The sequence below is a fragment of the Pantherophis guttatus genome, chromosome 3 (assembly GCF_059756535.1).
Source record: "Pantherophis guttatus breed Tessera chromosome 3, ASM5975653v1, whole genome shotgun sequence".
Taxonomy (NCBI): domain Eukaryota; kingdom Metazoa; phylum Chordata; class Lepidosauria; order Squamata; family Colubridae; genus Pantherophis; species Pantherophis guttatus.
The window spans coordinates 146,886,873-146,901,590 of NC_142065.1; the positions used below are offsets into that span (position 1 = coordinate 146,886,873).

The 14,718-nt window shown below is 39.5% G+C and overlaps 1 protein-coding gene across 1 annotated transcript in view; it reads right to left on the minus strand.

The window, feature by feature from the left end:
* Positions 1–11,725: 11,725 nt before the first annotated feature.
* Positions 11,726–14,718, minus strand: part of LOC117672473 (uncharacterized) — a 201,825-nt gene continuing 198,832 nt past the window's right edge. Inside the window, exon 16 of the mRNA XM_087890311.1 lies at positions 11,726–12,177. Within this exon, the coding sequence (XP_087746437.1) occupies positions 12,064–12,177 (114 nt within the window). The 3' untranslated portion in view covers positions 11,726–12,063. The remainder of the gene's footprint in view (positions 12,178–14,718) is intronic.

Genomic DNA, 14,718 nt, shown 5'->3' on the forward strand with positions numbered 1-14,718 from the left:
CAAGCAGCCTGCATATTATCCAGCTTAATGTGAGTCTACTTGTGATATTTTATCACCCTTTCATGATGGTGGTAGAGAGAACTATATTTCCTGTAAGATCAGGGGCAGAGACTAAAACCTTCTAATGACCTCTTGTTGCTTCTCTAATGAAATGTATCCTTTGCGTTATTTACACTAGCTGGCAATTATTCACATCGTTCTTCATATTTCTGTACATGTAGCAAATGTCAGCAACTTGGGGCAAAGACCATGGGAGATATGAGAATTAGGAGGAGGTGAGCAGAAGATATCTTTCCATTCCCAAGGGCACAGCCCAACAGAAGGTCCTGCTAACAGAAAGGAGAGGCCACGTTTTGTCAGCCAGCTCTTTCTTCCTTCTGCAGATGGTGTCACCTTGTTCCACAAAGTCTGCCAATGATCCAGAACAGATTTTCAGGAAGGCGTTGAAAAGGAAGAGACCATCGTTTCCTATTATCTCCTTTCTTTCTGCTCATGGAAACTGCTTCCATCACTCGCCAAATTTCCTAGATAAAAATTGTTAAAGAGGACACTAACACCATTTGGCTCAGTGAAGAGAATAAGAGTCTGTCAAACACCACCTACTATACCTTGATTGATTGATTGATTGATTTGATTTGATTTGATTTGATTATTTGATTTTCATTCTGTTTTTATTACAAGTATCTCAAGGTGGTGAACATATCCAATACTCCTTCCTCCCCACGACAACAATCCTGTGAGGTGGGTTGAGGTGAGAGAGATTGACTGGCCCAAAGTCTCCCAGATGATTTCAGGTCTAAGGTGGGACTAGAACTCACCATCTTCTGGATTCTAGTCTGGTGCCTTAAGATTAGAAAATACTGCATCTCCAGCACTCATGACCTTTGTTACGCTGGTACTATAATTTAAGGGGATTCTAGCTGACCTCTATTGAACAAATAGTCTGAGAACCAAGCTAAACTTTATATTGTATACATAATTGCACATAATTGTTTGATTATTGTAAAACTAAGAGTGGGTGGGAATAAAGGTGAACAGATGGGAGAAATTATTATTTTTTCCTTATGCTGTTGCTCTAAGACAAGGATGTCAAACTCGATTTCATTGAGGGCCATATCAAGGTTGTGTTTGACCCTGGGGGGGGGGACGTGGCCAGCCCAACGTCACTTGTGTCGGGGGCACCTGTGGTGGTCTGAGCACTCTGCCAGCAAAAACGCCTGGCTCCATTTTTGGCTGCAACGGCCTCCTGCAACCCTCTGGGGGGGGGCACATTGCAGAGGATTGGATTATGTGATTGCTGTAGCCCCTTCCTACTCTATAATTCTAAGATTCTAGGGTTTAGAAAGGAACACAAAGGAATGGAAGGGAGAAAGGAAAGGGGAAATGGAAGAGAAAAGGAGGAAAGGGAAAAAGAAAGGGAAGGGAAAAAGGGAAGGGAAAGAGCCCATTTTTTTTAGCAGCAGCTGGGACTAAAATGTGTTCAACACATGTCTGATGCAATCATCAGTTTGTGTATAGCCTGGAAAATCAAATCAATTGACTGGAATAAGGCATGGCTCAGTTTTTCATATTAAAGAACATGGCCAATATGTCATCTCACAATCCACCTGAGAAACATTTGGGCACTGCATCTAATCATTTCTTTTCCACAGGTAACTTTAAGTTATTGCTCTAAGTAGTTTCGGGACTTAAAACTGCCAAGTTGTAACAGTGTTTATGTCAATGATAAGTAAGGATAAGGAGGAATTCAGAAAGCTATTTTCTTTCTCAGATTGACGTATGAATCAATCAATCAATCAATTTAGGTCTACTTCAGAACTGGCACTCCAGCTTATTTCTCAGAGATCATAACTGTTGCTATCACTATTATCATTCCTGTTTTACCTATTCCCCCCATCCTTATTTCTATTTCTTCAGTTGTTTAAATAAATGCCTTCCGAGGATTCCCTTTTACATGCATTGAAAATTGCATTGTGAAATGTCTTCAAGGATGTATTATTAAAACTGATATTTTATGCTTATCTCTTAATTATAGAAGATCCCTTCGGCCCTTGCTGTTAATCAGGTTTTCTTCCACAAAATCGAAGCGAGAGAAAGGACATGTCATGAAGCTAGGGGTCTCTACAAGGCAGGTTTAGAAAAAGTCAAGATGGCGTCTATGGTGATATCCAAGCTCCACCCCTATTTATGTATGCCACACTTTAAAAAGGTTTAAAGAGGTTTTTATACATCATCAGGGCCGCCATCTTGGCTTTGTTAACCACACCTGCAGACATTCCTGCATCAGGCCCATCATCCCTAGAAAGATATCCACAGCATCATTTTCACTATACATACCAGAACCCATACCTTCAAGCCATTCAGATGCCTAACCGCATAAGAGATGCAGCCCTAAGACCAGACAGTGCAATCATTTTAAATCCTGTTTTTTAAAGCAGGAACAAATGAGCAAACAAATAAAAACCTAATATTGCAAATACACAGATTTCAAGAAACTTTTTTCCCCCTAAAGATGGTTTTGAAAAAAATAGACCAAAAGCAGAACAGACTGAAATGGTTATGGGCACCAGTAGAAGTGGATTAGACTGGATTCAAAGTAACCTGTCCACTCCCTGGCAAGATTCCAAGTTCCATTTAGGGGAAATGACTGCAGCATATTTATTGTGGAATCAGCTTCCATTTAGGTATCCTTTGTGCTTTCTGAACTTGGTTGTTTTCTTGCAGACCTTTTCTTACTCAAACTAGGTAACATCATCAGTGCTAGTGACCATTAGCACTTGATGATGTTACCTAATTTGGATAATGAAATATCTGCAAGAAAACAACCAAGTTCAGAAAGCAGTAAAGACCCCTCATTTCAACCCTGAACTACAAATATTCTCCTTTATTAGCTCCCATTTATTTATTTGGGGGAGGGAGAATATTATTTTATAGCACTGGAGACAGGCCCTTTATATTGTTGTTGCAGCAATCAATTTTCTATAGCCATAGTTATTTTGATATGGGTTATTATAATTATATGAATAAAATAATAGCTATAAACCATCAAAGAGCTACAAGGATGAATCTGTAATTCAGATCTGTTTGTAATCAGAATGCAGAAATCCATTCTCTCCAATTTCTGGACCATTCTTGGAATGAAAGAAAGCAAGAATATATTTACCTTTGCCTATATTTACCTTTGTACCAACTTTCTATAGCGTAAATTGATATGCATCTTTCTTAAAATATACATTTTAAATCCAATTTTCTTTAGAACACAGATTTAGTACATAATGTTTCCTTAATATGTGATTGTATGGTCTTTGAGTAGACAAATCCATCACAAAATTCAAAATATGGAATTTGAAGGATGTTCTAATCCCCTGTTGGAAGAAATATCCTTCTGGGTTCAGTTCCAAGTGGGGAAAAAGATTCTGGAAACATGGAGACTGCTTGGAAAGATGGTTTAATGGTGGACAGGATCACATGGTTTGAGTTCCTGAGTAGAAAAGGGACATGAGATGCTTAGCGTGCCTTGGTTTTATGCCCTCTCTGAACTTCCTGGGATACAGGAAGAGTATCCTGATTGGTTGTCAGACTCCCAGGGGGTGGGGGGGTCTTAGCTAGCCTTGCCGGCTGATGCAATCTTCCCAGTTGCCATGTGATGAGTTTCTGTTGCTAGATGGGTCCTATTAGTGGTGGGTTCCTCCCAGTTTGGTCCGGTTCGGCCGAGCCGGTAGTGGTGATGATATGACATCACCGAACCGGTTCCCCCCCGCCCTCCCACCCCCACCCATCCACATTATTCTTACCTTTTATTTGGTCCCACCCCCAATCTATTGCTGCCTCCTGAGTCCCAGCTGATGATTAGAGGGAAAAAAACTGTTTAAACTCTTGTCGTGGGGCTTCAAAGGGCCGTCCTACAGCTGATCAGTGTTAAAAGCAAACAAATGAGTCGGGTCGTAAGTGCGAGGACTGGCCGTAAGTGCGAGGACCTTCTAGAAATGACTCTGACCAGCTAGCCATGCCCACTTAGTCACATGACCTCCAAGCCACACCCACAAAATAAGCCACACCCACAGAACTGGTAGTAAAAAAATTTAGAACCCACCCCTGGTCCTATTGTGTTACAGATGATGGTCTATTGGCAAAGGTGGGGGGAATGAGTGAGCTTGGCTGAGGCCTTAATGCCCATTGACAAAGGTGGGGAGAGGCAAGAAGATACTTTGTTTTTAAAACATGTTTCTCCATTTCTCATCCAGGGAAATATATTCTGCCTTTTTAATATTTCTTAAAATATTTCATTCTTTTAGGAGAGGGGTGGGTGCTAACTTCCTACTCCAAACAGCTTGAAAAGTAAAAATTAAATGAATTTCCTTAAACACTTGGACATCTCTAGCCATAAATAATTAACATGTTACCTTAATTAGGCATGAATAATTGCAGAATAGCAAATACAGAGCAGTATTTATATAGGCCAAATCATTGTTTTTTAAAAAATAAAAAAGAAAGTGTATGAGAAAAATTACATATTTGGAAAGTTCAAAACAGAGTTAATCAATATTTAGCAAGGAAAGAGCAATGAAAACATTAAATATGTTGTTATGAAGGATAATAAAGCTGTTCCCAATCACAAACCATTTTCAGCTAATTTCACTCTACTATTTATTCATCCCACCCTAATTCTGTTTACTGTTTTCTACATAAATTGCTGCCAGTCTTGATTCTAAAACATTAGAATGTGGGTAAGGAAAGCAAATAAGACAAGTGCTTATCTTTCTCGTCCACATTAACATAGAAATCAGGAAATGACCACGTTTCACTGAATTATTACTGTTCCATCAAGTTTAGTATCTTGTACCTACTATGCATAACCATTCAACATATACCTCATTAACAGTATGGTATTTCAGAATATGAACTCTTTTTGGGATGAAGAGAGGGAGGGAGGGAGGGAGGAAGGCAGGCAGGCAGGCAGGCAGGCAGGCAGGAAGGAAGGAAGGAAGGAAGGAAGGAAGGAAGGTTGGTTTATGGTGGACTAATTTCAATGTTGTGAAATTTCTGTTCCATGGACACCTATTATAGCAACAAAAAGAAACGGTTTTATCAATTTTTGTATATAGCTAGTTTCACCCTGTTTTTCTTAAATAATTTTGACAGTGTTGAAAAACACCATGTTTTATTCCCATTTTGGAGCATACTTCCTTGTTTGCTTAAATGAGTTGCAGGCATCGTTAAATCAATTGCAGTCCAGGACTGCCTTCCTCCCCATGACCTCCTAGAACCATTGGAGATGCAGCAAGCAGTGTCACTTGAATGTTGGTGGAGATAATTACAGAGATTTTCTGTATAGAATTTGTGTTCTTGTCTTTCTGATAGTAAATGGGTTAGGGTTAGGGTTAGGGTTAGGGTTAGGGTTAGGGTTAGGGTTAGGGTTAGGGTTGTATTTGATACACCTAACCAAAATCCCAAGTCTGTCTGTCTCCATGTGTGTTCACTGGGATTATTTAAAAGAATATCCTATGAATTTTGAAAGCTGGGTGTTGAGCTGCATTTAAGGAGTTAACACTGTGTTGCTTTAGGAAAAAAAAAACCCCACTAAGTCAAGTCAGACATTTTCTTGCAGAGACAGGACCAACGATGCAACTATTAAAATCAAATGTCAGAGAAGAGACTGTTCTTATTAGCTTCCAGAAGCCTAAAATGAACAGTTCCATGTTATCAAACAAATGGTTTGCACTAACCAATTATTAACTTCTGATAAGCGCCATGTCAGTTCTGAAATTGTACGACTGGGTCTGCAGATGAGGGGAAATAAATCTGTACCGCCTCATAAAGATGATAAAGGAAAACCAGACTATTACAATTGTAACATGCTAATGACAGAGCTTCTATTTTATATGAGAAGTAAGAAAATACATTTCATGCAAGTGGTAGCAAGTGATACAATCCCAGGTGTATTTGTATGCCAACTCCAGTCTGCAGATTCTTTGCAACACATTTTTCTCTCCAGCTTTCATGATCTCTGTGAAATATGAATTGACAAAAACTTTCACGTCAGGGTGGTGTCAAGGGTATCTATTAAAGGCTAACTTTCTTAAAAGATTTAATTGACCTCTCAAAATAATACTCTGAATTTGCAGCTCTCTCTTAAATAGCATTAGGATGTTATTAACCTATATTTTTGCAGACAATGAAGAAGAGCATCTAGCATTCTTTCAAAGAGCAGCTCTATGCATACAATGTGGTTAAGATACTGCAAAGAAAAGATACCAAATAATTCCTTAGCAAATAGCTTGGTTTGTCCACAATCCAATTAAATAATATTTTAAGGTAACCTGTTTTGCCGCTTTTGTCATTAGTTCATGATAGTGTAATTCAGAGCAGGGGTGGGTTCTACTTACCTTTACTACCAATTCGCAATGGGATCGCGTGCACGTGCCTTGCTTCTGTGCATGCGCAGTTCACCGATGACGACATTTGGGGCAGTGGCCGGGGCCTCCTGCCGGTTTTAATACCCGTTCTTGCGAACCGGTCCGAACCGGGGGCAACCCACCACTGATTCAGAGGACTGACATATTCCAATAAATAAACAAAAAATTACATAACCAATGAAAAGATGAAATTGTGATACTGATGTGATAGAATGATACTTTTTAGCTGATATACTGGCCTTCAGAAGTGAACTCTTCATTTTTAAATTATCATGTATTTATTTATTTGATGCAGGGGTGGTATTCACTTACCTTCGCTACCGATTCGCATGCGCAGAGCGTCAAAAAATGGGATGTGATGATATCCGGGCAGATAGGCGGAGCCTCCCACAGCCGCCACTACTGATTTGCTCGAATCAGATAGAACTGGCTGAATACCACCACTGATTTGATGGTTTCAAAACACTGTTAACTTCTGGTGACTGCCTAGAGAAATCACTGCAGTTTTCTTGGCAAGATTTTCAGAAGTGGTTTGTCATTGCTTGTTTTCAATGGCTGAAAAAGTGACTGGCCCAAGGTCACCCAGCTGGCTTTGTGCTTAAAAAGGAACTAGAACTCATGGTCTCCTAGTTTCTGGACTAGTGCCTTAACCACTCCACCAGGCTGGCAATGCACCAATACTGTATCATGAAAACTATGCATGTAATTTCTCATCCAACATTCATTTACATATTTTAAAGAGGGAAATTTTCCCCAAAGGACATCTTTATGTAGAGAAATGTTAGTCACAAAATAACCATCTGCTGTGCTTATCTGCATTAATAGGGCCATTATTATAAACTAGTGTTTTTTTTAAATGGAATTTTAAATTCTTGGGCAAAATGATGATGGTGTCTGAGCTCCTGACATTTCTGAACAATGCAAGAAATCCCATTTTGGATCTGGATAAAGGAGAGTTTTCTGATTTATCTATTGTAGGAACTGAACTGAAGGAGTTTGCTTCCAGCGGTTAAACTAAATATCCCTTGATATTTAACATATATATGTATGAAAATATTGGTCAAAATTGTCAGGAAATGTGGAACTCAATGACATCAGGCTGTTAATAACAACAAAAACCATCTTTTCTATCAAAAATCAGAGAAGCTAATGTAATTTTTGACTGGAGTTCAACATTGGCCAAAGACATGTTTAATTTATTTATAAATGAAATATAAAGCCTATCAATAAAAATAGACTCTGCCTTGTCCTTTTCAAACTCCTACACCCATGATGGCGAACCTATGGCACGCGTGCCACAGGTGGCACACGGAGCCCTCTCTGTGGACATGCAAACCGTCGCCCAGCTGATCTCCACCACGCATGCGTGCGCGCCTCCCACCAGCCAGCTGATTTCCAGGTCTCTGGTGCGGGGGTGGGGCACATGCAGGAAACATGCACGCATGCAAGGGGATAATTCTTGCGCACATGTGCAGGGGTGGGAGGGGGTCTCACGCGCATATGCGGGGTTGGGAGGAGTACTGGGTGGAGCAGTGCACTCCACCATGCCAAAATGAGCCATGGGGGTGTGTGGCACGCCCCCCGTGGCCCATTTTTGGTCCCGAGAGGCTTCATGGAGGCCTGCCAGGCCCAAAATGGGCCACGGAGGGTCATGCATTCTTGCCCAGAGGGGGATGGGGAGTGTGGAGGAGTCACGTGCATGTGCAGGGGATGGGAGGAGCATGGGGGTCATGCACGCATGCACAGGGAGCATGGGGAGTCACATGCGCATGCAGGGGGCGAGGCATGCAGGGGGCATTGTATTATGGGTGTGGCCTGCGCACACATGACCCCCCCACACTCACCCTGATTTTGGTACGTAATGGCAAAAAGGTTAGCCATCACTGTCCTATACTGATTCTTCACAATGATGTTGATCAAATATTAAATGTGTGGACAGATTTAGGATGTTCTTGTGAAAGCTTCATGGGCAAAAGGATGTGTGGTTTGATCCCACAGCTAAAAACTCCTTCAAATGAAAATGTATTTGCTTGTATTTGGGAACTGGATGAGTTTGACAAGTGTACATGTAGTTTAGTGTGGTTTGAAGAAATCTTTTGTTGGAATTATTCTCATGGCAGATCTCTTGAATCAAGCAGGGGGTTTAATTTGATGGTCCACATGGCTCTCTTCAATATTATGATTCTACGAAAACACAAATTTAGGAAGCCTTAATGAAAACATGAAAGATTTAACAGCACTGGTATTTAAGTGTGTTGTTGCTCAGAATGAAATAGGTATAATGGAAGTTGGTTGGTTTACTGCCAATTAATTCTGCATACTGCTTTCTCCTGCGCTTTGCCTCTTAGGTTATAATCCCTCTACATTTCTTCTATACTTACACTCATTCAGCTGATTCCCTAAGTATTGCCAATTTATTTATTTAATAAAAACCAATGGCTTAGCGCTGCTGAAAATACTGTTTCCAATAGTAAGCTCTCATGCTGTGATTGGTGAAGTGGTAAGTAATTTGCTTTTAATGCTAGCACATACCACTTAGCACTATATTTAACTGTATGATGAAAATCTCTAATTTTTCATCAGTTTGCTTTAACTGGTTCTCACTGCAATCCATCTACTTGCAGTGGGAGCTTTTCTGCTGGATAGGTTTTAATAGACCTGCTCTCCAGTCTACAACAAGCATTTTAATTTTTAATTCATACTTATGTCTTTATCTTATAATAGACTGGAACTACAGATGAGGGAGTATGTTGCAGATAATAAGAGCACAGTGGGTACCTAGGGAAACTATGCCACTAAAAAGGTTCCTTATTTACACTTTTCAGTAATGACTATATATATTCACTTATACAGGAGGAAATTGTAAAAGGAATTCCACCATAGGCAGGCAATTATTATGTGACTATAACTAAGTGATATGAATGGGATAGTTAATAGCTGCAGAAGAGAATGCAATTTGTACAAGTTAAGTGCCAAATTCTATTACATATGTATCTTATCAGTAAAACAAAACAACATAAAACAAAACAATAGGATTCACACAGGATTTGGAAAACAGTCATAAGAACTCAATATACATTTAAGTCTACACTTGGATTAAAAGTGATTTTTTAAAGCCACACATATTTGTAAAGTTCTTAAACATTGTTATTCATTTATTCACTAGTCATCAGAATTAGCAGAATAAAATGAGGACTAGATTAATCGTTGGATTATGTCAGCTATAAACAGTGGATTTAATCATGTTGGTTTCTCATTTAAAAGATCTGGATACTCTTCCTATTTTCCTGATTTCAGCTATTGTTTATGTACAGTATAAGTGATTTGTTTCACAATGGCATTGAAATATTATAAAGTTGCTTAGACCAGTAGTTCTCAAACTGAGTAACTTTAAGAGTCACAGACTTCAACTCCCAGAATTCCCTGGGCAGCAGGTGATAGATAATTAGATAGATAGATGATAGATGATAGATAGATAAATAAATAGATAGATACAGGGGTGAAATTTAAATTTTTTTGCTACCGGTTCTGTGGGCGTGGCTTAATTAGTGGGCGGGACTTGGTGGTAAGGTGACTGGGAGGGCGTGGCTTGTTGGCCAGGTGGGCGTGGCCAACTCAATGTCACTTCTTTGCCCTTTTTTAACCTACAAAACACAACACAACACAACTGGCTCACCCACAATATTAAAGCAGCTGTGCTAGACCCAAAATGGCCCCTGCAACAAGCAGGAACCTCACACAGCCACAAAAAGCCCCAAAAACCAACTTTCACACTTTACACACACACAACACAACACAACACAACTGGCTCACCCACAATGTAAAAGCAGCTGTGCTAGACCCAAAATGGCCCCTGCAACAAGCAGGAACCTCACACAGCCACAAAAAGCCCAAAAAACCAACTTTCACACTTTACACACACAAAATTCCACATACAGCTTTGTGAGATTTTGTGTGTTTGTGTAGTTAAAGTGAAACACTACAGAAACACACTAAATCTCAAAAAACTGCACAAATATTATTTTATTTTAATTTATTTTTATATAAAAGCAGCTAAATTTAAAACTTCCTAAACTTTAAATGGCTAGGTCTAAAAAAAGAACAATTAAAAAAAAACCCAATTAACTATTTTTTAAAGCTCCCAAAGGGGAAAAAACTTACCCAATAGAACAGGGGTCTCCAACCTTGGGAACTTTAAGACTTGTAGACTTCAACTCCCAGAATTCCTCAGCCAGCTTTGCTTTGCTGGCTGAGGAATTCTGGGAGTTGAAGTCCACAACTCCCTGCCTGCTTCATTGCAGGCAGGGAGATTCAGTTGCTTGCTGATGCAATGGATTGCAGGGATTACAGCAAGGCATTGCGACCAGTAGCTAAGGTAAGCAAGCTGAGGGGGGGGAGGGGGAGGGATTTAGCAGGCAACTCAGCTGGAGTCGTCAGAGCTTGGATCGTCAGAGCCATTTAAAAGAAAAAAAGTTATTTTCTTTTACATGGCTCTGGCGATCCAAGCTGAGTTGCCTGATTAGCAGGCAACTCAGCTGGGATCGTCAGAGCTTGGCTCGTCAGAGCCATTTAAATGAAAAAAAAGGCTCTGATGATCGCGTGGCTCAGATGGGCATGGGGATGGGGGCAGGGATTTTTGCTACCAGTTCTCCGAACTGCCCGCCACCATCGCTACTTACTCGCCCGAGCCGGTCCGAACCAGGAGCATTTCACCCCTGGATAGATAGATAGATAGATAGATAGATGGATAAAGATATAAAGATATAAAGATAAAAGACAGATTTACATTCCTTATCTCACCAACTAGCCTACCAGCCTACCAGATACTTTTCCATCCACATTTATACATTTGGAGTCCTTCTCTCAGGTATATGGCCGGTTCTTAAATATGAAAAAATAGATTAAAAAAATTTAAGAGTTCATTGAACTTGTAATTAGTTTTGCTTACATGGAATGCAGGGCAGGAAAACGCTTCATTTGGCCCATTGATCCAGGCAACAAAATAACTGCAGCCTTAAATTCCAAAAATATCTCTTCTGCTCACGTTAGTGATGCATGCCTGAGTTCTGCTTGAATGTTCAAAGAATGCACATCGGGGGCAGGGAGGACACAATGAAGATTCTATAAAGGACACGGACAAAAACATACCCACCCACTAACCCACTCATACACACACACACACACACACACACACACACACACACACACACACACAAAAGCTTTCCTAGAAATGCCATTTAAAGTCCACTGTAACAGAATATCCCCCCTTTTCCTATGGCAAGATTACCAGGACATAGAAAGAGTCCAGCTCATCTTATTGTATTCTTTTAATAGAAGTGCTCAAGATTTCAACTTGGACATAAATCACTGCAATCAATAGACTTATTCCCAGATAAGCGTGCATAAGGCGGAAGCAACCATTTCTGTTTTATAGGTAGAAAACAAATTGTTCTGCAAACACTTCTTCTGTTAGTTTCCCCAAACATTACTCAACAATCAGGGTGAAGAAATGAGGGCTCCGGGAAGAGGGTTGAATAATGTTTTTGGGGTTTTTTTTTTTGCTGAATTCTTTTAATTATAAGGCTCATTCTGCTTGACAGTTTTAGTCATTTCCAGCCACTGAACTAATACCTTCCCATCTTCTTTCTTATTTCCCTGAAGAAGAAGCTTCCAGCAGAGGGTCCATTCCACTTCTGTGCTCCTCAAAGTCTGCAGTGACTTCATTGCATGCAAAGTTGATTCCACTGACATCTCCAAATGTCTAGAAAATACAAGATTCAGAGTGACTTACTGTGGGCTATTTCAGAGAACTATTATGTCAGATCAAAGAGAGCTGGAATTAATATATACACTCGCAATTGAAGGCTTAAATACACGAAGAGGGTCTAGTCACACCCACCTTTGCTTCCACGGGAAAATTAAATATAATAGAAAGAAATCGTAGGGTCAATCTTTTTCTTTTCATAGGATAATTGGCAGGTAGGAAGGAAAAAAAATTCATGAAAATATATATGACTCGGTTTTGAAGATCTTGAAGATCTGAACAAAATTATTCTGGTTTCACAACTAAAATGTGATCTGATCCACTGCCATGTTACATGTGGATGATTATCTATAAGACCTACTGGGAAGAGAGTTTATGTGGATCTCAAGACGAAGCTAATGGGAAAGTTCTTCCCATGGAAGTGGCCAGTCAGCTCATGTGGCCAGATAAGAACAGGAAGAAGTTACTGGTGATATGGGCAAGCCATGGCAAATTCTCCCAAAAAAAATCCATTACAAAAATTAAAGAAATAGAGAAAAAAAATCTTTTCATATTTTTACATTCTAAACCAGGGCTGTCAAACTCGTGGCCCATGGGTTACCTTATGTGTTACCACCATGACAATGAGTTTGACGCCCCTGTTCTAAACCAAGGATGTCCAACCTTGGAAACTTTAAGACTCATGGACTTCAGCTCCCAAAATTCCCAAGCTAGCATTGCTGGCTGGGGAATTCTGGGAGTTGAAGTCCAGGGGTCTTAAAGTTCCCAAGGTTGGACACCCAGGTTCTAAACCAAAAGCTTCCCAATCCAATACTCCTGAAGCTGCATCATCCATGTCATTTTCCAGGCTCCACAGCAGTCTTCTTCCCTAAATATTTAGAGCAGGGGTGGGCAACTGTGGCCCTTTTACAACCTGTGGACTTCAACTCCCAGAATTCCAAGCTGGCTGATTTAGAGGTTTAGAGGTTCTGGCTCTTGAAGTACCACATATCCAAAGGGCACCTGAACTGAGTAATACGCAGGACTCACAAACCACTGTTATTAATGTAGCTGGCTGGGATCACCTTCCTACCATCCACTCATCCTTGGGGTGAAGAAACTCTGAAACATATTGATGAAGCTGGAATGCAAGTTTATTAATTTGGATCAGTTGTTTATGGATTGGTTTACAATTTTGGCTTATAATTTATACTCTCAGACTATCTTTTTTTATCCTCTAGTTCCCAATCTTAAATATCGAAAAGATGGAAATAATACAAATAAACATAAGTATTTTGAAGCTGTGCTGATTTCAATGGAAATAGTTCAATATATTAGTCTGTAAGCCACCAAAAGTGTGGTGACTATATGACATACAAATCTTTGTAAATAAAGGAATGAATAACTTCCACATTCAATTTTCCATTGAAATTAATGAGTTCAGCAGAGGTTTTAAACTATGCTGATACTGATTTACATATTCCAGTTTAATGGATATTACCACAATGTTTAGATGTGCTGTTACAAACATCAGTTTTGTAATGTTTGTAAAAACTGACATATAATAAATTGTAGCATGTCTCAATATATCTCAAATCTGCAAAGGTATTGGACGTAGCCTGCATATTAAATTAATTGAAGGCCAAGTCATTGTTTCTAACAATGACTCAATGGCAGTAACCTTTTATAATTAATCAACTTCTCCCAAAAGTTCACTTCACGGTATAATTATAAAAGTAAGCAAAATTATAATTGATGCAGTTTGTCAATCTGTGTAGCTGGAAGGTACTTTTTGAAAAGGTTATGTTTTCATTTAAGTAAATTGAATTAATATTGCTTTGGAACTATCTTTGACGTTTTATGATTTTTTTAAAAAAATAAATTTTTAAAACAGCAATACCGTATGCTAAAGAAAATTACAAAGATTTATATGCTTAAAATATTGCTTAAACTCATGATTGAGGGCATACATTTGGAAGGAGAATGAAATCAGACACAAAATCTAATCTGATGGTATCTGTGGGACAGACGTAGCAAGCTGAAATTTCAAGCTTGTGCAAGGTTCCTTGCTCAAATGACGCAAAACCATTTTTAAAAATCCATAATGTTATTTATAACATGCAATAGAGAAGCTACCCTACCTTCATAAATTAATCTGTATTTTTAACAATCTAGATTGGCCAAAGTGCAGTGCTTCCTGGCTCAAGATGAAACAAAATTCAAAGGGATCCTTGAGTGATTTTCTGAGGTGACTAATGTAAAGCTTGCGGGCATCATTGCCTCTTTCCTTCCCATGGAGTGGTAAGTCCACCTGGCCCATATTCTCAACCTTCTCTTCCTTCTCTTTCCTGCCTCCCTCAAACACTGCTCCCACCACCATACTTGCTTATGCATCTCTTCCTTACTGAGATGGTCTCTGCAGGAAGAACAGCCTGCCAGAGTAGCATATGAATACACCACAATTCCATTCACCTATCAATTTCCCCCATATCTTCATTTCCCCAAATATTTAAAATATCTACATTATGGTCCAGGCATAGCCCAATCAAATGTTCTGTG